Source organism: Mytilus californianus, unplaced genomic scaffold, assembly GCF_021869535.1.
Source record: "Mytilus californianus isolate M0D057914Y unplaced genomic scaffold, xbMytCali1.0.p SCAF_9, whole genome shotgun sequence".
Lineage (NCBI taxonomy): Eukaryota > Metazoa > Mollusca > Bivalvia > Mytilida > Mytilidae > Mytilus > Mytilus californianus.
This window is the reverse complement of record NW_026262745.1, coordinates 69,928,627-69,954,234: the sequence shown is the minus strand read 5'-3', so window position 1 is coordinate 69,954,234 and position 25,608 is coordinate 69,928,627. Positions and strand designations below refer to the sequence as shown.

Below are 25,608 nucleotides of genomic sequence, written 5' to 3'. Positions count from 1 at the left end.
TTTCAAATTTTATTTATAGCATCCTACAGATCTTATCATCAACACTTTAAGAAACAGAAAATTTTCAAATAAATCTGTCACTCCAATTATTATTGTGAGATAAGATATTTACCAGATGTTTTGCTATCTATTAATAGGTGAAAATCAGGGTTGGCAAATTATTACCCGCCCGGGAAAACCCAGTCCGGGTTTTCCCCGACTGGGCAATACTCCCAGAAACGGGTTATACTGGGCAATATGATTTTTTAAGCTTATTTCAACACAAAATAGTAAAGACTTGTTGTAGTTTCATAGTATTATAGCTAAATATATACATTTTATACAGATAACCATTGAGAGTCATTTCTACAAGATTGAAAATTCAATATCATTCTCTTTTCCACTAATTCTATGTAGGCAGAATACAAGATTTGCACATTTTAGGATACCTTGTTAATTTCCAAGCATTGTTTCAATAATCCAAACTTTGAAAAAAATGCATTTTATTGCATTGTTTAAGTGAATTGTAAATTTAAATTGCTATGCAATCATATTGCTAAATAATCATCCTACAGTGTCATGTCATTAACACTCATAGAAATGAAAAGGCTGATTATTGTTAAATAAACATATCTGTGTTCTAATCTGAATAATTACTTATTAATTAGTGATGTACATATAAATTATTTAAAAGTAAATTTTTCTTACATGTAATTGTTAATTCTTTATATTAGTTATATATATTTGAAAAAAATTAATTCTTTTGCTTTATGTTATTAAACAGTTTGACCAATCTAGACATAAAGGTGATTTAATAGATTTTTAGGAGAATTATTGAGAAAGTCTTTATCCATTAATATTTGTCTAATGTGTCTCTATGTACACTTGTCTCAGAGTTGCTAGAATAATACTTTCTCAAATGTGTACACTTGTATTATAAGACTCTCAAACAAGAAAACTTATTTATAAATCAAAATATGTTTATAAATATCTTAAATGTATTGCATTGGTGTTTGATCACTGAATCCTCTTTAAAATTCAGGCCAGTATTTTAAAATACCCAGTATTGCCCAGTATTACCCCGTAAAACCCGATTTTTCCCAGTATTTCCCACTGGGCTGGGCAATACTCATAAAACCCGGGTTTTTGCCAACCCTGGTGAAAATTATTTTAAAACACTTAGTGTAGTCAAACTTTATATATATAGTTAATAGTTCTCTAATTTTTGTGCTATTTTCACATTTCCTGAGCGGTGTGAGAAAAATACTTCTCCTCACTAGTGAAATATCTGTTCTCAGCACATGATTGGTCGAAATTTAATTATGACGTTAAATTTTCTTAATTTCTTCTGAAACTCCTATTGGGACTTCATGAAAAAAGGTGACCGTGCCTGATGACGTCACATATAAAGAACACAACTTTCTGCAAATCTTTGAAAAGGAAGAATAAAAATCTTTAGAGAAACAGATTCCACCACTATAACTAATGTATTACGATATTTCTCCACACTCAACATATCATAACACACTTGTTGCAGTGATGGAATCTATATTTCCCAATATTTTTTCTTTCATTTGTCACAAACTAATATAGATCTGCAACTTATCTATTAATGTCAACAATTTTATTTCAATGTAATGTAATGAAATATATCCTTTAATAAAAATAGATTATTATCTAATGAAAATGATATTTGCAAATTACAATTTCTGTTCAAAGGGAAATAACTCAATCATATAATAAGTATATATTTGGACTTCTAAAAAGTCGAAAACTCAAAAACAAGAGAAGCTAAAATTGTGAAAATTGAAATTGACCTTCATTTAGTCACAGGAAACAACATATCAAAATTTGAAAAAAATTTGTCAAAGCATTTGCATGTTAATGAACAGACACTGTTTGGCAGCCGCCTGTCCACCCACTGTACATCCCCAAATCAATAACTGATTTTTCCTTCGAAAATCCAGTTAAAAATGAATATAGAAATTGGTCCTAATGTTTAAGTCACCCCCTTACAATACAAATATTGCTTTACATACTTGACATCATTCTCTAGGGTTGCTGTATAGTCTTTCTGTTTCATTATCTGATTGTCTCTCTGACGTATACTCTCTATCAAGTAGTTGTATGGTTGCTGAGCCTGGTCTAGTATAGAGTTACTATTCTTTAACTGAAAAATAATAAAGCTATTATTCAGAATATATCTAAATAAAAATTAGCTAGTTAGGATATTCAAAACTTATTTCTCAGATTGTTTACTTTTTAATTTTAAGATAATTTGACATGAAGAAAAAAACACCTTATCACAACAAACAGTCTTCAACAAAAGACCCTTAATGTGTAAAATAATTAAACTCATTATATCAATTTAAATCAGCAAACAAGCTTGTACTTTCTACCATTTGTTCCCAACAGTATGATTGAACATGCATGTTTCTAATGTCTGCAATTGACTGACAGATCAATGTTGTATGTATTAATAGGAAAAAAACACCTCAGTGAAATTATAATTTACATTTAAAAAAGAAGATGTGGTATGATTGCTAATGAGACAACTCTTCACAAGAGACAAAATGACACAGAAATTAACAACTAAAGGTCACCGTACGGCCTTCAATAATGAGCAAAGCCAATATCGCATAGTCAGCTTTAAAAGGCCCCAAAATGACAAATGTAAAACAATTCAAACGAGAAAACTAACGACCTAATTAATGTACAACATAATGAACAAAAAACTAAATGTAACACAGCAACAAACGACATCCACTGAATTATAGGCTCCTGACTTGGGACAGGCACATACAGAATGTGGCGGGGTTAAACATGTTAGTCAGTGCCCAACCCTCCCCAGAATCCTGAAACAGTGGTTCAATAGAACAATACAAGAACTATTCTGGATTGTTGTTATTTCCTTAAATGTTTCGTTTAAACTTTCTGTGTGATTATTTTACGTCTCAAGCTACTCAACTAGGAGGGGTTTATCTCAGTCAAGACCTGTGAGAATCCTATGATGTCATCAGCCAAATTGATGTTGCTTAGGAAAAATAAAGAAAAACATCCATTGTCTTTCAAATGGTTCTTCAATGAAATTGTAGCCTAGAAACTCCCTCTAGTTTTCAGAACTGTAGATAATCTATAATCATATCACAAGATTACATTTTGAACACCAAAAAAGACACTAGGACATCACTGATATGGAGTTGTCTTTCTTCTTATAAAAATTCAGTTCAAGCATGTGGAATCAGAAGTCTATTGCGAAGATAACATATCAGGCCTCTACATTATCATTTTTTCTAACTTGTCCCTTCGGACAAGTTGCAAGAAAATCAACTTGTCCAAACTCTTAACTCACTTGTCCGAATTCATAAATGAAAATCTTACATGTATAAGTCTTGAATTTGATCTATTTTACATCTGACCTCGATTTTTCACTTGTCCCATCTGACAAGTAGTATGGTGAATCTACTTGCCCGACGCCTATGTCCACTTGTCCCGGACAATCGGACAAACGGTAATGTCGAGCCCTGCATATAACATTTAAACTTCTCTATTAGAAGTATTGTAAATTAAATAGAAATGATACAAACTAGTTCAATATTATTGATAAACAAGCAACCAAAAGTCAAGTCTTTTGATCAAGAATAAATTATCTAAGGTATTTTTTGTGTTGTTTACGTTAGTTGAAAATTGAATATCAATTTTCATTGATAATTTACTTACCTCTTCAGCAAGCTGTTTTAGTTTTAGTTTTTCTACATCAATTTCTTTTTTCTGGTTGGAATTGATTTTTTCTAACTGTAAAACTCTTCTTGCTAAATGTACACTGAAAACAGATCAAAATATTAAAAAAAAGATATCAAATTTAAAACATTGGAAAATTCATAACCAGGATGTCGCAAGCATTGACTAGCCTGCTAGAGTTTTCTTTTTAAGAATTCATTCATTTAGTCATTTGTGTACATAACTTAATATACCCTTGGGGATTTATTCTTCTTTAATTAGTTTAGAAAATGTCTTTTCAATTCATTAAACAAGTAATGAAAAATTGAAGTAGGATTAATACTTATCTAAGAAATAATTCTTTCATGCCATGCTCTATGCTCATTTTAACATGGGTAGGCATTATATTTGTCAATATCTTAATACTGAGCCTTAGTGAGGTGTTAAATGTTGACAAATATAATGCCTACACATATTGAAATGAGCATAAAGCATGGCATGATAGAATTATTTCGATTCTAATAGAAAAATTTAGATCTTTTGTACTTTGAAGCGGACCTATAATACACGCTCGAAGGCAGCCATTTTGATTTGGTGAACCAAAAACGATATAGAAAATCAACAGTTTAACAATAAAAAATGAACAGATACATTTAAACTTACTTTTAGAATGATTTTATTTAATTTCCTAGCGAGCAACACCAACAAAAATGTCCATTTTGATCTCTGGCGTTGTTCAAAATTCTACTGACGTAGCAATTTCAATTGTGACATCAAACACATGCAGCCTATGTTTTATTGGAATTAGAACATGGCTTTGTATCCAAAGCAAAAGAAGAACGTCATATTAGAATGTAAATTAACTCTAATTTTTGTGTGCAATTTCATTCCTAGCAGGCTAATGGGTTTTTAAAATGAAGCAAAACAGAAATAGACAGCAATGGCTTAACTTCAATCTTCATTTTGTTTATTCCTTATTTGTTTCTTTGAAAGCTTGATAAATTTTCTCATGTTAATCAGAATTCAATGCGGCATATATTGGTCATTTATTACCTTTGTTGAAGTCTACGTTTTGATGTACTGGGAATATTAGCACCATAACCATAAGAGAACAGGACCTTTTCTGCTTCTGTTTCATCATCAACTAAAAAAAATAAAAAGTCTTGAGGGTTTTTCTCAAAAAGTACACATATAGAAACTTCTACTGAGAAATACACATGTATACATGAATATCAGATGTGGATTAATGGAGCTTCATATATGATAAATGCATATACTTTTTACAAGTATCACTCCAAACAGTGGTTTGCCATTGAGGCCCCCTTTTTCAAAATCCTGGATCCGCACCTGAATATAAAAACTGCCTCTCCAAAATATCAAAGGTACTTTGACTTCAGAGAGTAGGGTTCCTCATAAACTTAAGGTATAAATTTATGACCTGATATGATTGATTGGTTGATTTTGGGTGTTTTAAGTCACTTTCAGCACTAACAGCTATTTCAAGTTGAATTTGCCATTTCATTTTGTATGTTGGTGTATTAACACTGAATTAAACCATAATCCTTCAGGATCTGAACGAGTCAATTGTGAATTTGCACGAGATGCATGGCTTCCAAAACGGTCATTTATTCCGGACTTGACCGAAATTTATATAAAAAGTCCGGCTGCTCTCAGCCTCAAACGGTCAAATATCATAGGTTTGCCACTTTTGTTATTCAAGGCATTTTCATAAAACGGTCATTTCACTTTTTTTACCAACTATGGATGGGTAAAAATGTCCGTTTGGGCATTATAGTTTATAATTGTGGCAATCTATTTCACAAAGATATTTCGGTCATATTTGGGTTTAATTAAACAGATGCAGCATATTTCATACTTTGCAGTGTCTCAGTTAGTCTAATCATCTGGGTACACAAATGCACGGCTTGGTACATCAATAAAAAGTAGAAAAAAACATTTGTTCTTTTATTTAAAAAACAACAAGCCGTCAAACAATTATCCCTTCAATAAGTAATATTGAAGCCATAAATCATTCACTGATTACAGGTCATTACCTTTGATGAGAGACCTTAGCTTGTCTTAATCAATAGAATTGATGATGCATAACAATGAACATAAACAGGTGATAAAGGTGATCAGGTAAACGAGGTCAAACATGTAAGCGTGTATGGAACAACATCCTATTTAATTACGCTTTGTAGATATAATTGTAAATGAGCATTCAGTTTTAAAAAAGTATCCTTAGATTTTAAAATAATTCTTCAAATTAGAATATTTATAAATGAATTCGAATTTGTATGATATTCATTATTATATTTAAAAACACTGTACATCGTGTTAAATACTGGGGTACGCTAAAGGGTATTCAAAGTTATTTTCTTACATTTCAGCGGGTTGCATCTAATTAATTTAGTCTAAAAGATTGAAATTATAAGAAATACGTTAATAAATATGATTTGATGAAAAATTTGAAAAGGTTTTAAACTAATAATCGTCAGAACCACGTTGTTTGAACTAGTACACGTGTGCGCATGTGTCTATTGTCCGCTGGTGGGAAATTTAATTATGCATGCTAATTCTTCAATAATGCTAAAATTATCATTGATACCTTTATCTAACGTTCATTTCGAGTATTTTCTTGAAGAAATAACTTGAAAAGGCTACTTAACTCAATCGTAAACTTACACGGATATTACGTACCCGTCTCTGATCCGTGATTTACCATTATATAGTCAACATCCGGCATTAGGAAAATGTGATTTTAAAAACGAAAATAAAGCTTTTGACAGCGTTATTTTGCACAAATAAAGAGTCTAAAGCAGAATTAGTACGCTGATGTTGCACACTTCGAATGCTGCACTTTCAATTTAACACTTTACGCCAGAACATCGAATTTATATCAAAGTAAAGTGTAATATCGTTTTAATGTCAATCATTGGTTATATCATATATGATGGCCAACTGATTATCATAGTTGCCTAATTTACTAAGTCTAAAGGGATAAAAAATCGGGATAAGATATGAAATGTCCGGCTGGCTCAAAAAAATTTTGGAAGCCCTGACGAGATGTAAGTAAAACTACAATATTTGAGAATTTCATTGATATGGAATGATTATTTCTCTTTATTTAACTGTTTACAGAAAAATAACAGGCATATTTAAAACGCAAAAAATTCTTATCCATCTTGAACTTCCAAACAGTGAGAGCTGATCTATCTTAAATATGAATGTAAGATAGCAGTAAGGGAAGTATTTTTTTTTGGCTTAAATCTAGAGTAATTCTGGTTATATGCTCATTTGATGTATGAAAAATCTCAAAACCATTAGAATGGAGTAGCCTTAAGTCATAAATTTGGAAAAACAAAATCAACAAACCTTCAGCAGCTTGCATAACAATATCGTCCAGTTCTTTCTCCACTTTCTCATAAGTTTCTAACTTTGCCTTTTTATCAGAAATATGAGATTCTAGTTCTACGACTTTCATCTCCATTGAAGTTTGTAAAGCGTAATATTCTTTGGTTAGAACCTGTAAATACAAACAAATACAATATAAATGTCATGCATGCTGTTATAAATAGAAACAAGAAGTACTGCGAGCAAAGCTCACAAAATGATACCCCCTCCATACTTTGGTAAGGTAATCCCAAAAACTATTTGGATCAAAAATCAAAATAGGAAGTGCACAATAGCATTATATGGTTAAGATTGTAAGAAAGTTTCAATAAATTGTAATAAGGGGTTTACGAAGAGTTTTGAATACAAAAGTAGGACAGAAGGATAAACTCCCCTATCACTTTATATCACAAACTTTAAAAGGTGGGGTATAATTATAATGAAAGATTTTTTTATTGTTATTTAGACATTTCTTTTATTTTCATTAATTTCGGTTGTGGTTTGCAATTTGAAATTTTTAGGCTGGATAAGATACATACATGTACTACATTTTGCTTTAGAAAAAATTACAGTATTCACTATATCTTTTTTTAAGTTATGCTGTCAGACCCCTGCTTAAACCCTGATTGACACATAATGATAACAAATTTTAATACAAATAGTAACCAAAAAAAAGAAAAAAATCTTAAAGAAAACAGATATTCCCACATAAACTGTTCAAATTGCACATATTTTGATGGAGAATATTACTATTTACGGTAATAATTCATTATTATTCGTGGGATACTAATTTTTGCAGATTTCGTTGGTATAGGCCTAGTGAACCACAAATTTAAATGTTCAACGAAGTACAAATTTTCTATATATAGAATGTATGCAGACTTTAGTAAAACCACGAAATAAAGTATCCACTAAAATACAGTTGTCCATCAATCCATTAAAATTGGTACTAACGAAAAAAGGACTTAATCCACTGTAAACAGATTTCTTAATAAAAGTTAAAACAAGAATGTGTCCATAGTGCACAGATGCCCCACTCGCACTATTATTTTCTATGTTCAGTGAACCGTGAAATTGGGGTCAAAACTCCAATTTAGCATTAAAATTAGAAAGATCATATCGTAGGGAACATGTGTACTAAGTTTCAAGGTGATTGGACTTCAACTTCATCAAAAACTACCTTGACCAAAAACTTTAACCTGAAGCGGGACAGAAGGATGAACAGACAGATGGACAAATGGACGCCCAGACCGAAAACATAATGCCCCTCTACTATCGTAGGTCGGCATAAGCAATCATTAAGGTTTATTCAAACTTGACTGAATTTTATTATTTGTTCACGGAAATGCTGATATACTACTCAGGAAAATATTCATAAGTGAGCAAAATATGTATTTAAGTGACAACCAATCGTATATATTAAAGCACAAATGTGATCATTGCAAATTGTTCATTACTAATCAAGACCATTAGTGATCACAATTGAACACGTATAACTTTTTCTGAGATTATTAGTCATCATTGTTTAGACTATGAACTAGCTGTCTGCATAACTTCACAAACAATATTCACCTGTTAATATAATTCAACAACACATGTGAGTAAAATATTGATATCTTTTTACTTATATGTGAACACTTTTTTATCTGTTTAATAATAATAGATTTATAATTATTTAAGTAGTAAACCAATTTATCTTAACACTGATAAGATCTACTCATATCAAAATGGACTAAACATAATGGAATAAACCATTTTGAATCTGATCTACCTAAATGTATTTATTAAAGTTGAGCATACACGTGTTTTCTATTATGTAAACAATCACACGTGATTGTTTGTCCGCATAGTGGTCATCTATTGGTGTTTATATTGGATAAACAGGTTTGTGTTTTAAATATATAATATTTCGGATTGGTCAATATTTGTCGCATTGCGTAAATATATTGAGTATGATATTTGTTATGTAAATAGCACGGGATTTTTAAAGCACGAATAGTTGTCTTGTTTAAGTAATTTAAGATATATGGTCATTCGAAGCTCGTATACCGTTCAGTAAGGCAGCTTAGTTTAGGTTAAGATTTGTTAAGGGACCCCTTACATGGTCAGCCCGAACGTCTGAACGCTTCCAATTCACAAGCTAATCAACAAAACCGTGACTTAGTAGACACTTTTGGGCTTTTTAAAGACTATTTGGATAAGAAACTTGTTGATTTAAAGTCCGACATTCTGTCAGAACAAGACAATTTATCCAAGAAATACAGAGATGAGGCTAATATCAAGTTCAAATCAGAAGGGAATCGGATTCAGTTTCGTTTTAATGAGAACATTATGGATGGTCTTAACAAAATCCACAAGGATCTTGTATCTGTTGCTTCCCCCCTTTCTTCTATTACTGGTGATTTGGTCGGTAAACTTAAAGAAAGGAACAAACTCATCAGGATCGCTGATAACTCCACTGGGGGATGGGTTACGGTTAGAGAATATGAAAGTTATGATATCGCCGAAAATGATGAGGACGAGAAAAAGATTCGCCAGGCCTAGACTAGAGCCCTCAAAACACTCAACTTCAAGTCAGCCACAGCTTCTGCACCCAGTTACCAGCCATCCAAACAGCAATGATACAGTTACTGTTAATGATAAGTATCTAGATATAAGTTTGTTATCTTCTAGCTATGAATGCAATAACGACGAACTTGACGAATTTATGCCACAAGTTCAATTTCTTGAAAAATTAGATTTTTCTGCTAGTCATAACTTTAAAGGTGTTAAAGGCAGGCTTGCAAAACATTACGATTTTTGGGTTAAGATTGGAGCTAGTGATTTTGTTTTAGATACAATTAAAAACGGTTATGTAATCCCTTTTTTAGTGCCTCCCCCTAGTATGCACATGAAAAACAATTAATCTGCTGTTTCTAACTCAGAATTTGTGGATAAAGCCGTTTTAGAATTAGTTGATTCTGGATGTGCATATGAAATTCCCTTTACGCCTTATATTGTTATTCCTTTATCAGTAGCCACCAATAAGTCCGGGAAAAAAGAGGTTAATATTGGATCTTTCAATTTTAAATAAATCCGTCAAAAAAGAGAGATTTAAATTTGAAGACTGGAAAACAGCTATTCAATTTTTCAAAAGAGGTTCTTATCTGTTTAAGTTCGATTTAAAGTCTGGTTATCATCATTACGACATTTGTCCTCAGCAACAAACGTTTCTTGGTTTTTCCTGGAATAACAAGTATTACTGTTTTTCAGTTTTAGTTTTTGGTCTAGCTTCTAGCCCTTACTTGTTTACCAAATGTTTGAGATCTATGGTCAAATATTGGAGACAAAATTCGATTGATATTGTTTTGTATTTGGATGATGGTTTCAGAATGGCTTCGGATTATGAATTATGTCGGAAAGATTCAGATTTTGTCAAAAAATCACTAAAAGAGGCTGGTTTTTTAGTTAATATAGAAAAATCTGTTTTTGAACCTACCAAAAAGTTAGAATGGTTAGGAATCACTTGGGATTCTGCTCAATTCTGCATTTCTATTCACAAAAGAAGATTAAATGATTTGTTACAGTCTATAGATGAAATTTTAGACAGATTTTTGTTTTTCTCTGCTAGGCAATTAGCTCAAGTGACTGGTACGATTATTTCTTTATCACCAGTGTTCGGAAATTTGACTAGATTGATGACAAGATATTGTTACTTGTGCATCTTGCAAGATTGAGCTGGGATAAATTATTACAAATAGTTTATCCAGCTGAGATTTTGAATGAGCTTAAGTTCTGGAAATCTAATGTGCTTAAAAGGTTTAACTCACTTTTCTGGAATCCGACCGCAGAAGCTGTAGATGCATTTACACAAAATTGGCATGGAGAAAATAATTGGCTTGTCCCCCCTATTTATTCAGTTATACGCACAATTAAACATCTGATTTACTGTAATGCTAAAGGGTCTTTGATTGTCCCATGATGGGTGTCTGCGCCATTCTGGTCATATATTTTTAATAAAAACTTGACTTACAAAGCTTATGTTAAAGATGTGCTAGAATTTAAAGAAACGAATAGAATCTATTCAAAAGGAAGTAGTCCGAAGTGTATCTTTGGAACTGAAAAAATTTTATCAACTGTTCTCGCAGTTAGACTAGACGCTAGTCTGTGATTTTTCACATGGTCCTGATATCAATTTCGGTATGCAGAGGCATGGTGAATGAGATTTTACGTTGTACATATTACTCAGTTGAGAATGTAAAAGATGAAGGATTTTTAGCGACATGGCCCTAGTATCATATGTTGTAGTATGATATTGTAGTAGGCACGGTTGATTGTTTAATGTCATATGCATTTTATTATAATAATTTATATGAATACTTGTTTCATTTTCCTTTATTGGGTAACACATTTTTCAGATGTTTTCAAAACCGGAAGATGGATTGATATTAGTTCTTTTCGTCAGTCACAATCTCCATCCATGCAGCTCCTTGTAGACCAGATACCTTCCTTTTGTTTGTCATCTAGAGCACCCAACACTCAACGACAGTATAGATATGTTTTCAACGCTTTTTGTAAGTGGTGTTTATCTATTAATATTTCAAACACGTTACCTGCTTCAGTTATTTCTGTCGCATCGTATTTAGTTTATTTGACTAATATTGGTAAATCTACTAGCAGCAAAAATGAAGCTTTTTATGCTATAAGTTGGGCTCATAGATTAGCCGGAGTTGAAAATCCGTGTAAATCGGATTTGGTTATTTCTGTGAAGGAAGGATCTTTGAGATCTGTTGGACACATTGTGGTTAAGAAAGAACCTATAACACCAGAAATTTTGTATCAAATTGTTATGCTTTATGGTAACGATAAATCTAATCTTAAGATGTTAGAATAGCATGTATGTGCCTTATAAGTTTTGCTGGATTTTTGAGGTATTCAGAATTAGCAAATCTGACAAGAAATAATATTGTTTCTCATGATGCGTACATCGTTTTACTGATAGAGAGTAGTAAAACTGATATTTACCGTGAGGGTAGAGATGTACTCATTTCAAAAACGGACAAAATTACATGTCCCGTTAAAATGTTGATGAAATATTTAGATTTAGCAAACATCAAGTCAGACAGTAATGATTTGATTTTTCGTCCTTTATCTTTTTGTAAATCTGTAAATGGTTACAAATTAAGAAATGGGAAGCTTTCTTATACTACTGCAAGAGAAATTCTGTTATCTACATCTATTGAATTAGACAAAAAGTATTTTGGTTTGCATAGTTTGAGGTCCGGAGGGGCCACTGCTACTGCAAACGCGCATGTGGAAGATCGAATCTTCAAAAAACATCAGTGAACGTCTGACAGTAACTAAAAATTTAGGAATTTTAAAAACACACATTTGCGCCTTTCTTTGTTTTGTCGAAAATAGCTGCACATGCTGGCGAGCTATTCCTATGTAACAAGTGTTTGTTTTTATTTTATAAATACTTTATATGCGTTTGAGGTGACGAATTAGAATATAAATGTAATTTATTAAAGTTGAGCATACACGTGTTTTCTATTATGTAAACAATCACACGTGATTGTGTGTCTGCATAGTGGTCATCTATTGGTGTTTATATTGGATAAACAGGTTTGTGTTTTAAATATATGATATTTTGGATTGGTCAATATTTGTCGCGTTGCGTAAATATATTGAGTATGATATTTGTTATGTAAATAGCACAGGATTTTTAAAGTGTGAATAGTTGTCTTGTTTAAGTAATTTAAGATATATGGTCATTCGAAGCTCGTATACCGTTCAGTAAGGCAGCTTAGTTTAGGTTAAGACCCCTCTCCCCCCCACCCAGATTAAGATGCTTGTATATTTGAAATGTTTTCACGCATAGATAGATAGATATTTATACTATCAGTAGGACATTGTTTGTTTGATTATTAAGATTTATATGTATATATGATTTCTGATTTTGTTTTTCTATTTTGTAGGCTGTCGTGTACTACGCAGCGGTGTTGCTGATATCATGACATCGGGACTCAATATTTTGTTTTAATAAAATTTAACAGTAAGCTGCACATGCTGGCGAGCTATTCCTATGTAACAAGTGTTTGTTTTTATTTTATAAATACTTTATATGCGTTTGAGGTGACGAATTAGAATATAAATTAAAATGAATTGGACTTACATGGATTAATCCATTGTGGGTGTGACCTACCTATATTAAAATGAACTGAACTTTCATGGGATAAACCATTTCTACACAAACCTACCCATATTAACATGGACTGAACCTTCATGGGAAAACCATTTCTACACAAACCTACCCATATTAACATGGACTGGACCTTCATGGGAAAACCATTTCTACCCAGACCTACCTATATTAAAATGAACTGGACTTTCATTGTGAACCATTTCCAGATTTACCCATATCAAAATGGACAGGACTTTATAAAGTTATTACATTTACTTCTAAATTTATCCATATTAAAATGGACCGGACTTCACGGAAAAAACTATTTCCATCCAGAATAACCCTTCTGAACATTTACTGGACTTTTATAGGACAAAGCCTTCCAGTCAAATTTATTTTAACATGGCCTGAACTTTTGTAAACAAAAGCATTTCAGCAAAATTCATCAATTTCAATATGGAGTGAGTACAAGGGTCACGAAACGTAATATATGCTTGTTATGACCTATTAAAACTGAAAAGTGATTGGCAGAAATGGTGGGAATGGGATTTAGGTCTAGAATGGTCTTTTTACAAAAATAATTTCAGTCATTTAATTGAGATCTGCTTTTTATTCACAATTTTTCAATATTTTTGTTTGCAATTACTGCTTTCCAGTAATAAAACTGCTACTGTTGTTTATTATAATAATCTGGACAGCCCTCCCAATTACCATATTGATGCCTCAGGGAGATATTGGCTAATGATCACTATACCATCACTTTATACCTGACAGTAGTGATCAGTCTCAGAACTAATATTATCAACAAATTCAATTCCATGAAAAGTTACTTAAATTCATTCTTTATATTACCATTTTAGGGCTATTTGAGAAATAATTGTATTTGAGAGTTAGGAGGAACATTTTTCAAATCGAATCATGCATAAGTTTGAATTAAATGTTCAATAATCTTTTGATACCTCAAAACAAAAATATTTTTATATTTGATCAAGTTTTTCAGAATCTCACTATCCCTCTTTCCATTTTTGAAAAGTCCTTTTTTTCATTTTACATAAACCAACCTCAATCTTTTTCTGATGTTTTTCAATTTCTAGCTGTGCCTCTTTAAGATTTCGTACAGTTTCCTCGTGAACCATCTGAGTTCGTTCAACCTCAAATCCTTTTAATTTCAAATCATTCTGTAGTTCTACAACCTTATTGTCACCATTCATCTGTAACTCACGATATCTGAAATTAAACAAATGACTTGAATTATCTCCCCTACAGAGATACATCAATGATGTAAATTATCTCCCCCTTCAATATATTATCAATTTTATATGCTTAGTGGACTAAAGATATGTTTTGGCTTTCAGATTAAACACTCTTTATAGTGCTTTTGTTCTATGTTTTTTTGGCCTTTAAATTTTTATCATGTTAGAACAATTTACTGTGTTCATTGCTTAAAAAATCTCAGGTGCAATACTTCATCTATTCAGTTATGTAGCTTGATAAATTTAATACTTTTTCTTCAATGGATAATCAAAGCTACAAAAAGGTAAAATGTTGCATTTTAAAAGATATAAATAAATTATTTCAGAACCTAAAGCATATAACTGATAAATGTTTTCAAGGCACTTCTATTCTTCAATTTACATTAAATGTTCAAACGATGTCAATTTATTTGTTTTTTCAAAGTACTTTTTCACATTTCTGTTGACTTGCCTTTGTGATGGTTTAAAGAACTTTCATATGGAAATCAGAAATGAAATTTTAGAGACTGGCAATTCTAAAAGTTTTGTTACAAATTTTTTTTTAATTAAATTTAATGCTAATTTTTTAATATGAAAAACAACGCAGGGAATTTGACTTAAATAAATACTGTTGTCTAATCTATTACTCAGAAATCTGTTCATGCATTTTTTATTGCGATCTTTGAAGAATAGACACAAAAGCAAGATTTACTATTGCTTTGTCAGTATATGCTGCATACAAAAAATGCTATCCGAGTTTAAAATTCTAGTTTTTTATTTCGTGATACCTATTCCGTCACAATTTTCGCAATAATTATACTAAAAAATTCCTGAATTTACAGTATATCTCAATATAAACTGATACACTTACTGTGTCATAAGCTGCTCATATTTTGTAGAAGTTTCCCTCTCGGTATTCTGTGCCCTGTCTTTTTCTGATATAGACATATCTCTAGCTTCACGTAAATTTCTGCAAAATAAACACAAAAAAAATGTTAGTGGTAAAATACTTACCAAACATCATTATTCAAATTGCAATATTATTATGTTCAATTAATTCAAATTAAAATAACATTATAAAAATTTTGTGCGTTTGAAGCGGTTTTCTGGATATATCTTCATCAAAAATGCTCCAACCAAAACATTTGAAAATCAGAGATGTATAAATATGTAGAAACATTAGGAGCTATACAACCAAAATGGACTTAAAAAAATAGCCAATTTCAGCTATGGTCAAATTTGCCTTATGGAGTTCGAATCTTAGTTTCTTTATCAACAGAGAATTTTAGAAAAATATGTTAAATCATGTGATATATGAGTCATATATAACATACCTTATGATGAAAGGGTTTGCACTCTCATAAGCATACACAAAATTACAGTTTCAATCTATGAATTTTTTAAGAAAGAGTGGATGAAACTTAGCATTATTTTCCTATATAATAATTAAAAACAGGATATGCTTAAATAAAATGTATGATTTACATTTTTATACTAAAAATTACTTTTTTGTAATAATTTTAAACTTAATAAGAATATCAGCAGCAGTTTATTCTTCTGAAAGATTGGCATATAAACTTTAAGGATATCTGTCTTCATTCAAATATCATCTTTTCAAAATTGGGGTTGAAATATTTAAAGAAAGAGAAAGAAACGCATCATGAGAAACTGCTGTGTTGCAGCAAATCATATAAGTTGCACAAGACACACTATACAAAACGCACAAGTTGAAACCAACCCCACCTCTCAGCCCCTATGTATACAAAGATAAGTTCTATGCATAATACTATGCACATTCAAATTATATATAAACACACCTGTTTTCTCTTTCGTACATCTCCCTGGTACTCGTTCTAAGTCTGTCAATCTCAGAATTTGTCTTTGTCCTTATCTGTTCCAATTCTTCCTTTAATTTGTTTTCATATTCCGTCTTGAACTGATCCCTAAAAGGCAAATAAGTTTAAACAATTAATCTAACAGATTATCAAAAGATCTCTAGAAAGTTGTTCTTATGAAAAATAACAGAGCAATAACACATAGAAATAGAAGTCAACCCCTTTTAGTTGCAATCATTAAAAAAGTATTAAGATTTCAGGAATTTGTGATTTTTTTCAGTAATAATATTTTTTTCATAATATTCAGTGTTCTCCCCTGGATTTTTGGATAGCACCAGGGTAAGGCGTGTGGACTTCTTGGTGAAATATTTCATGCAATCAGTTGTGTCGTGTTGCGTCGCATCGCTTAGCCCTAGTTAATGTAGTTTTTATGTCTCTTGTTTTGTTTTAACACTGTGGTACTGTGTTATGTTGACATTGATTCAGAAAATTATTGGTAAAAAAGAAGTAAATCAAAAAACAGTTTGTATACTTTAATATTTTTTTAAAATAAATAAATTATGATTCATATAAAATATTTATCTGAATTTAAAGTAATTAAATCTTTTGTAAAATCCAAAATCAATAAAAATAAAATATCATTCAAAAGAGAACAAAAATGCTCAATTTAAAAAACTTTCTAGTTTCTAGAAAAAAAGTTGTTGTATGTGAAAGGATTCCTGTCATAAGAAGACATAAAATTAACAAGAACAATTGCAAATATTGTTTTATTATTTGAACCAGTTTCTATCTTAGATTTTGATAAAAAGAAATTTTTCATAAATTTTAAAACATTTTGCCTTAGATTTCATGTAAATATTATACTTTCTTGTCTTTGGTGATAATCAAACATAGATACAGACTTTATACTGCCCTAAAATCTTAATCTTTATTTGTCATGAACCATTTAAAAAGAATTCCTAAATCTATAAATTTATCTTTGGTCTATAGATCTATAAGTAACCATATTAAATGTCAACAACTAAGTCTCCCTATTTTCCCGCCTAAATGACAGGAAGTAGATATAAATAGATTTAACATGTGCTTATGGATAAAATTATAAGATTACTTCTGTTATTCATTAATTATGGATATAGATATCCAGTTTGAAGGTACAGTCATGCATTTTATTTATAAAATATAATAGATTGCAATTAATTGTAAATAAACTTGAATAGTCTACGTGAACTAACTGGGTCATGTGATATGTACAGACAGCTACTACAGTTTGAAACCCGACTATCATGCAATAACTATGTCATAATTAAAGATAATATTGGCCATGGTTTAATCAGAGACATATAATATAAGAATTGGGAAATGTATAGTTGTCCATTATACGTAATGAGCCACCATTATGATGTACAAAAAATGTACCTATCGGGTCAAGACACTGTTTGTGTACAAAGTATTTGTCGACTTGTCACAGGTCAGTGCTTGGGTGGAGAGTGAAGCCATAAAATAGTTATCTGTGATCATAAAGTTATGAACTCTTAATTAAAACACAAAAGAATCATGTTACAAGTGTTAATTACATCGATTAAATCCAATCAACAAGGTTAACTTCATAAGGTAAATCGATCAGGTGGTGTAAACAATCTGTGTTGAACTGGTTTGAACTGGTCAAATTTCACCTGGAATTTTATACCGCACGGAAAAGATTTAACAAGTCGTTTAAAACTTTACCGATTTACGATTTTTTAACTGAAAATTTTAGCACCATGGAGAAAAATTATACATCGCAGTAAGAACGATACAACCACGGTAAAAAATTATACATCGCGGGTCCGCTGTTCTTTAAGGGCCTGGGGAGAACACTGATATTTTATAATAATCATATTTTACTAGACACAAATTGACGACTTCCTTTATCTATGATAAATCTACGATTCAAAGTTGATGAGCATTTGAGGAACACCGACCATCACTCTGATTGGAAGTCTTGTTACACAATCATAACTGAAAATGAAGCGTCAAAATGATGTCTAAACATGGAACTTTTCCAGACAGGTAATGATCGAAAATATTTAACAAGTAGACTGTTAATGGTAACACTGTAATTTTGGTCAAAATTTGTAACAATTAAGGAAAAATCGTAATGGTTGGCATCTGTGATAACATTTCAACTTGATTTTTCATCCGAGATGGATATAACTATTTTTTTAAAAAAAAACTAATAATTCCAAAACATCAAGACCAGATATGTCTTCATCTTTGAAAACTAAAGTCTGCTTTGATATCATATTGTATCAGAACTCTTATTTACTTTTAAATGGTTATGTACGCCTTTTAAATTTCATTGTTTGGTTATTTTCTTTGCTTCTCTTTCAAGCAAAGTAAAGTGGTTATGTAAATTTAATAGAAAATTTTACACACATTGCAAAAAATAAACAAAAAACTTATCAAAATTTCAAAAATATAAAAAAAAACTCATAAAAGATTCCAGGCTTATAATTTTATACGCCAGACATGTGTTTTGTCTATAAAAGACTCATCAGTGACGCTTGAATAAAAAACATTAAAAGGCCGAATAAAGAACAAAGTTGAAGAGCATGTATGAGGCCCAAATTTTTTTCTGACTTTTGATGTACACAATGTGTACTATACCTACCTTGAACTGACATATTTTTCATACATCTCCTCTCTAGAACGTTTTGCATCATCTAGCTGAGCATTAATTTGTTGAAGCTTCTCCTCTGCATATGTACATCTATTTGTCAAATCAGAAACCTGCTTGGTCAGATAATCTTTGTCTTGTTTGAGTAAGGATAGTGATTGCTTGGCAGCTGTGAACTAAAAAGAAATATATATATTAACAGACAAGTGTTTTTTTTTGTCTTTGTTTGTTTATTTATTTCTTAAAGAAGTCAGTTGTTGATAGTCTGTTGTACTGTTCAATATTTTTTGTCACAAATGTATTCTTGTTTTTCTTTTTATCAAGATACACTACAACTAAAGTCATTTCCAGCTGTCCATGGTGAGAATGCACAAACTTCTAAAATGTCTGGTGTGCCTGTCGTTTGGAATGGACATGCCTTATCTTTTCTTTTCTTTCACCATAAGAATTGAACCTACTTTACACAAGAACAAATTATTTAAATTTGAACTCAATACTTCTAAACATATATATGGTTAAATTTGAGTTGGCAGAATAGAGTTGCTCACGGTGACATGTGGAAATACTAACAAAACTACAGACATCTTCTCTAATGACAGTCTTGAACGTCACGTCATTTAAATTGCTATCTTAATTTTTTTTCAATGTTTTTGATATAAATGCAACCCTATTTTTAATAGGCTGCCTCAAGGGAATTTGGGTCATTTATAAAAGACAAAATGAACTTACATCACTATGCAATTCATCTCTTTCTTTCTGTAAAGTATGATGTGCTCCATCCAGGACTGTTAGCTGTCTCTGTGATTCTAAACGATCATGTTCTAAATGATCACGCTCACTGAAAATATATAGTTTCAAAAATACTGAAAAAAGCTTTCTGTACTAAATGCAAATTAAGTTTTGTTTTCAAAGTAATTGCACATGTATACTTTTTGTAGCTTTTCAATTTTGCTCTTGATGCTGTCTATTGATCTTGAAGACACTTGTGTCCACAGGGGTTTTTCTGGGTATTTTGGGAAAAAGAACCCTGGCCAGTTTTGGGAATTTTTTACGAGACTTTCAATGAAATTGGGAAAACAACATATATGCCAGATGTGAGTTTTAGTGTGTATAGTTCGTCAGAAATGATCTTTTTTGTGAAAATAACAATAACAGAAAAATATTTAAAAATATTTTATTTTAGTATCAAAATACTGTATATATACTTCTTAAAGGGCGCATGTGATAAGAATTTACTGCCTTTTTCACCTTCAAAGTGAAGAGCGACTAAGTTTCGGTATGGGTAACTTCTGGTTTATTTTAGTTTGAAATTTTGAGATCCCTTGGGAATTTTTCCTCTGAAATTGGGAAAAATTTAGGGTTTGTAGCATTGGGAAAGGGTCTGAATACTGAAAATTAAAATTCCATGCAGGTTTGACAAAGTTATTGATGTCTAAAAAAAACTTCCACCACAGGCTATACCTAAATGTTGTGACAAGAAGAAGGACAGATTTATGATAGCTACAACATGTATGTCTCGCCTTCAAGACTTTATCTAAAATATGCCAATGCAAAAATTAATAGACGTATGGTGGATAGTTTTTCCAATGTCAATCACACCTCATCTCCTTATTTTTATATTCATTCACTGCAAATGATCATCCTGACCACACAAGTTAATAATGTTACAATTTCTAGCCTCAATCCTATACAAAACCTTATCCCAGAATACAGGGTCCACTCATGTCAAATAAAGTCAGTAATAATACACTTACTGTTTAAGGTGATCATAGTTATTAACTTTATAGTCCTCCTGTTTGACTTGAGATTTTGTTTCTGATAGGTCCATCACCAGTTTCTGGTACTTCACTCTGATATCCCCGTGCTCGTCTCTCTCTTGGTCTAATTTCTGAAAAATGTACAAGAAGTATAAATAAACCATAAAAATTTCACTATCTATTAAAATTAAGCATACAAGTACCTAAATAATTCTCTTCGTTAATGAGTCTCATGGATAAATTGTTATAATTTTTTCCTCTGGTTGAAGTACAGCCACACACACACTGATCTGTGATCAGGTACGTACCAAATATCAGGTTTTCTGATGATTGACATTGTAAAATATCAGTTGCAAGTCATAATATGAAGATTTTGGACACATTAGCACATAGACCTGATGTTGTGTTTCATCTAAAGTGAATAGCATGTTGTGGCATCATGTCCTCTTTTTTCAACAGTGTCATGCCCAATTTTATGGCAATGGCAAAGCATCCTAGTGACTTTCGTCAGTGATGTTGATAGGTTTAATTTGACATCTCAGATTTGAATTTTTCAACCTCTATTTATTTTTCACAATAAGGATAAAGAATTAGATATAATGAATTGGTCACAAAATTTAGTAAATTTTACTACAAATATAGACATGATAGAGATTACATTTACCCTGAATCTAGAATCTATAATTTCCCTCTACCATGTCTACAAACTAACTTAAACTACAAATGTTGTCTGAAATCAGATCAGTTTTAAATTTGTTATACATTTTGGTTGGCTGCAATTGTCCATCAATGAGACTTGTAAAACAATTCCTAGTGCTTTTTTATTCATTGATTTTGTCACTTTTATGTTTATTCCATATGACATTTTTTCTATAACAATTTGACATGTTTAAATTTGATAATAATAATAAATTACTGATTGTAGTTCAGAAATCTGTTTTGATGATGATCGAGCATCAGCCTCTAAAGTGCTTGTTCTTAGTCTGAGTTCATCACATTCTGTTTGTACTGGTCTTACTGCCTCATAAAACTTCATCTGAAAAATATAACAGACATTAAACATAAGTTATATAATGTACATGTATGGTGTTTGAACTGTTTTGACATACAACATGCACATTGAACTAATGAAAAAAATTTATGTATTTATTATTATAAATCATGTAAATATTAGGGTACAAGGTATATATCATATACATGTAGACTACTCATGTATCTTAAATTTCATTCATGTAAACATGGTAAAGCAGCAGGGATGACATGAAGATGTATATTCCTTACATTTTTATTGTTACATTTGTATATTAGACAAAACAAAAATTGTGTGGGGGTGTGTATTTGTTTTTCAGAGTATCCTTCCTACAAATCATACAAGGTTTGATAGATTTCTTAGGTTGTTGAATTCATACCGCTAGTTTGGTTCTTTTATTTGTGAAATTTATTTTGTCATGTTATTTTTAACATGTGCGATATACAATGTGCATCATTGTTACATTTTAAGAAATTGTTATTGTAATTTTTGAATTCATACCGCTACATAGTCTCTTAGTGACAAGTCTTCTTCACTTTGACCTCTGAGTTCATAATATCTATCTTCTGAAAGTGTGAGGTCTCTCAAACTTCTCCTAACATTCCCCGCCCTTTCCTGGAGTTTTTCATTTGTTCCTTCAAGCTGTTGCTGTTTTCGACGAACGTCTTCTAGCTCTTCTTTAACTAAGTTCTGTCGTCTTTTTGATTCTTGTTCTTGGATGGTAAGCTGTGACTCAAGACGAGCCGTTAAAATTTGTTTTTGATGAAGTGCATCATTCAACCTTTCTTCAAGTTCTTCCACCCTCTGCAGTGATTCCGCCTTCACATTTTCCAGAGTTAAATTTTTCTGTGACAACTCGATGCGCAAAAGCTGCATATCATGCATTAATTGTTTTCTTTCTATGAGCTGTCTCGTTATTTTCGTGCGTCTATCTTTTCTATCGCCAGCGAATCTATCAGTTTCTCGCTCAGGGGACAATGTCAAATCTGTTGGGACGGACGTTTCGAGGCTTAATTCGTCCGATTCGAATTCATCGAACGTCTTGGACAGATCCCTAGCAGCCATGGTTAATGTGAATAGTTTGTCAAAAGTTCAGAAAATTGTTTAAATTCTATAATTCTTTAGTGAAATTTTTCTTCATTTCAAACTTTTTGTTGTCATCCGGGCGCTAAGTACATCAAGTTATTGAAAAGCTTATTTTTATTAACGATAAAATCGTATCTATCAAGCACGCATGAGATTAAGATTAAACAAGTCGAAACTTGAGTTCCATGAAGGGAGGTAAGTTAGCAGACGAAATTGAGGGTCAAGAAGATGACTTTTAACAATATTCCTTTTTATGACAAATGAAAGTCTATAGTTAATTTCTTTTGTTGTTGGGTTTTACCAGAAACAGAGAATACACAATATGTGATATTTTTATATGGCCTCTAAGGGCAGACTTATTAAAGGGAATTTGAGGGGACTTATGATCAATTAAGGTATCGGGTCCGTTCGCGCCCAATACACGTTCGCACCCTACACGTTCGCACCCCACACGTTCGCCCCCTAGGTCCGTTCGCACCCTACACGTTCGCACCTTTTTTTTTTATTCAAAAACCTGATAAATTTTTAGATGTTTTATAAAATATTTTTATTTCATAAATAAAAATTCGGGAATTTTTAAATGAAATATTTTTTAAATTGATTTGATGATTAATTATTAAATGTTAAATATGTATGATTACTGCTAATTGGTATTTATACACAGCCTAATATGATGTTATTGTTGAGTGTTTAAAAATCATGATTGTTGTCATGGTTGTTTTAACTTGCTTTAAATGTAAATACTGCATGTATTTAGCTTGGTATGAGTAAAACTTTGAAGATTTTAAATAAAAAACATGAAAGATAATTGTTTTTAACAGCTTGGCTCCTTTGATCTCATGTGTGTCAGAATCTCACTTTATTCATAAACAATGAAAAAAAATATTTATAGCAATACACTATCCAAAACATGATTACGAATTATTCAACACATAAAAAAAAAAACGTTGTCAGAATCCCATTTCCTTTTGAAACAATAAAAAAGAAATATTTATAGCAATACACTAACCAAAACATGATTAAGATTTTATCAACACCTAAAAAAACGTTGTCAGAATCTCACTTTATTTAGAAACAATGAAATTTTTTTTTTATATATATATATATTATAGACAAGTCTATAAATTGATAACAACGTTCAAACCTATGATTGCGGTGGATAAAAACCGCAATTTTTATACGTGTGCATGCAAAACTAATTTCTTGGTAGAGGGGTCTAAATACAGCACAAACAACAAAGTTATATATAGATATATATAAAGCAATACACTTACCTAAACATGATTAAAAATAATTCAACACAAAAATAAAATACTGGTCGTCAGAATCTCACTTTATTTAAAAACAATGCAGAAAAAAATGTTTATAGCAATACATTTACCATGACACAAAAAAACCTTATCAGAATCTCACTTTATTTAGAAACAATGAAAAAATATATATTTATAGCAATACACTTATCAAAACTCGTTTACAAATTATTAAACACAAAACCAATAAAAATTGGGCGCGAACGTGTAGGGTGCGAAAGTGAAAGGGGGCGAACGTGCATGGGGCGAACGTGATAGGGCGCGAACGGACCCGGATTCATCAGTTAATTTTTTATTCATAAAAAATGCACTAGGCATAATATCTTTTTATAAAAATAGTTAAAAAGAACTAGTAAGAAAAATAAGAAATGCACGAAGAAGCAATAAAACTACGACAACTTCAGGCCTGAGAAATAAGCATTGGGACAAAAGTATTAACGTATATATTAAATCATGGCTTACGAGTTACATAATTAAAAAAAATTTGTAAGTTTCATAATTGGATTTTCGTTAAAACATAAATTTGTAATCGTAGGATTACACATATAGTTGTATGTAACCAACTATGTGTCGAGATTAAAGAAATAATAGAATTTTAAAACGAAATATCTAAAGAAAGATAGCTTTACATAAGTTATAGTAAACTTCATAGAATACATCGTCCAATTGTACTCTTTTCTTGCATAATTCTGTAACTGTGGGGATTATATTTAATTATTTAGGATGATTTTTTTTAACTTAAAGAAAATTTAAAATCCACTCCAATAGATTGCGCTGCATTTTCTTATTAAAGTTTCATTCTGTACGGTAAAGTTCGTCTGATTTGTTGCCGCCGAAATTGTAACCGGCGGACTGCTTTTAGTTGATTCCCCCTCTTTTTTTATTATTGTAATAGGCATGGTGACATGTAATGACAGATTCATGTCCGGATACTGAACTTATAAATGTTATCACAATAAGTTTAATAGTTTTACTTCAAATTCTGACAAAATAAAATTATTGGGACTTCGAAACTAGTGTCCCCTACTTCAAACTCCTTGCCGTGAGATGCCAACATATTACTGCTACCAAAGTGGTAACGACCCGGACTACCAATGAGGTTCTCGCACGGAACATTCTTATTTTATCATGAATACAAACCATTTAAAAAGTTAACGCTATATTAGCCTGGGATCCTGGCCCTGTGCTGACGTGAAGAGGAGGTTTGTCCAGGATGACAGGCTAACTATATATGGCCAAGAGCGCAACACGTATTTTAGGGATGTTCGTAGTCGGGTGGATCGTGACAAGTCTTTTGGTACAGTGGCTATCATATTGGCTTGGCTTGTGCATGGAACCCCGTGACCGGCAATACATGGGATGAATTTGTCATGTTTATCATGAGAGAAATCAGTTGTAAATTGCATAGAACCTCAGGATCGGCAACAAAAGTGAGGAAATTGTCATG

General features: G+C 31.5%; 1 protein-coding gene and 1 long non-coding RNA gene across 2 annotated transcripts in view; one reads left to right on the top strand and one right to left on the bottom strand.

The window, feature by feature from the left end:
* LOC127715162 (progesterone-induced-blocking factor 1-like) overlaps positions 1-22,932 on the bottom strand; it is a 31,041-nt gene extending 8,109 nt beyond the window's left edge. Inside the window, exons 1-12 of the mRNA XM_052221200.1 lie at positions 22,267-22,932; positions 21,652-21,771; positions 20,733-20,866; positions 19,708-19,816; positions 18,973-19,154; positions 16,305-16,430; positions 15,359-15,457; positions 14,317-14,482; positions 7,075-7,225; positions 4,753-4,843; positions 3,700-3,802; positions 2,019-2,149 (exon numbers count right to left, since the gene is read on the bottom strand). Of these exons, the coding sequence (XP_052077160.1) occupies positions 2,019-2,149; positions 3,700-3,802; positions 4,753-4,843; positions 7,075-7,225; positions 14,317-14,482; positions 15,359-15,457; positions 16,305-16,430; positions 18,973-19,154; positions 19,708-19,816; positions 20,733-20,866; positions 21,652-21,771; positions 22,267-22,830 (1,976 nt within the window). The 5' untranslated portion in view covers positions 22,831-22,932. The remainder of the gene's footprint in view (positions 1-2,018; positions 2,150-3,699; positions 3,803-4,752; positions 4,844-7,074; positions 7,226-14,316; positions 14,483-15,358; positions 15,458-16,304; positions 16,431-18,972; positions 19,155-19,707; positions 19,817-20,732; positions 20,867-21,651; positions 21,772-22,266) is intronic.
* Positions 1-25,608, top strand: part of LOC127715199 (uncharacterized) — a 507,760-nt gene that overhangs the window by 365,289 nt on the left and 116,863 nt on the right. The window lies entirely within an intron of this gene.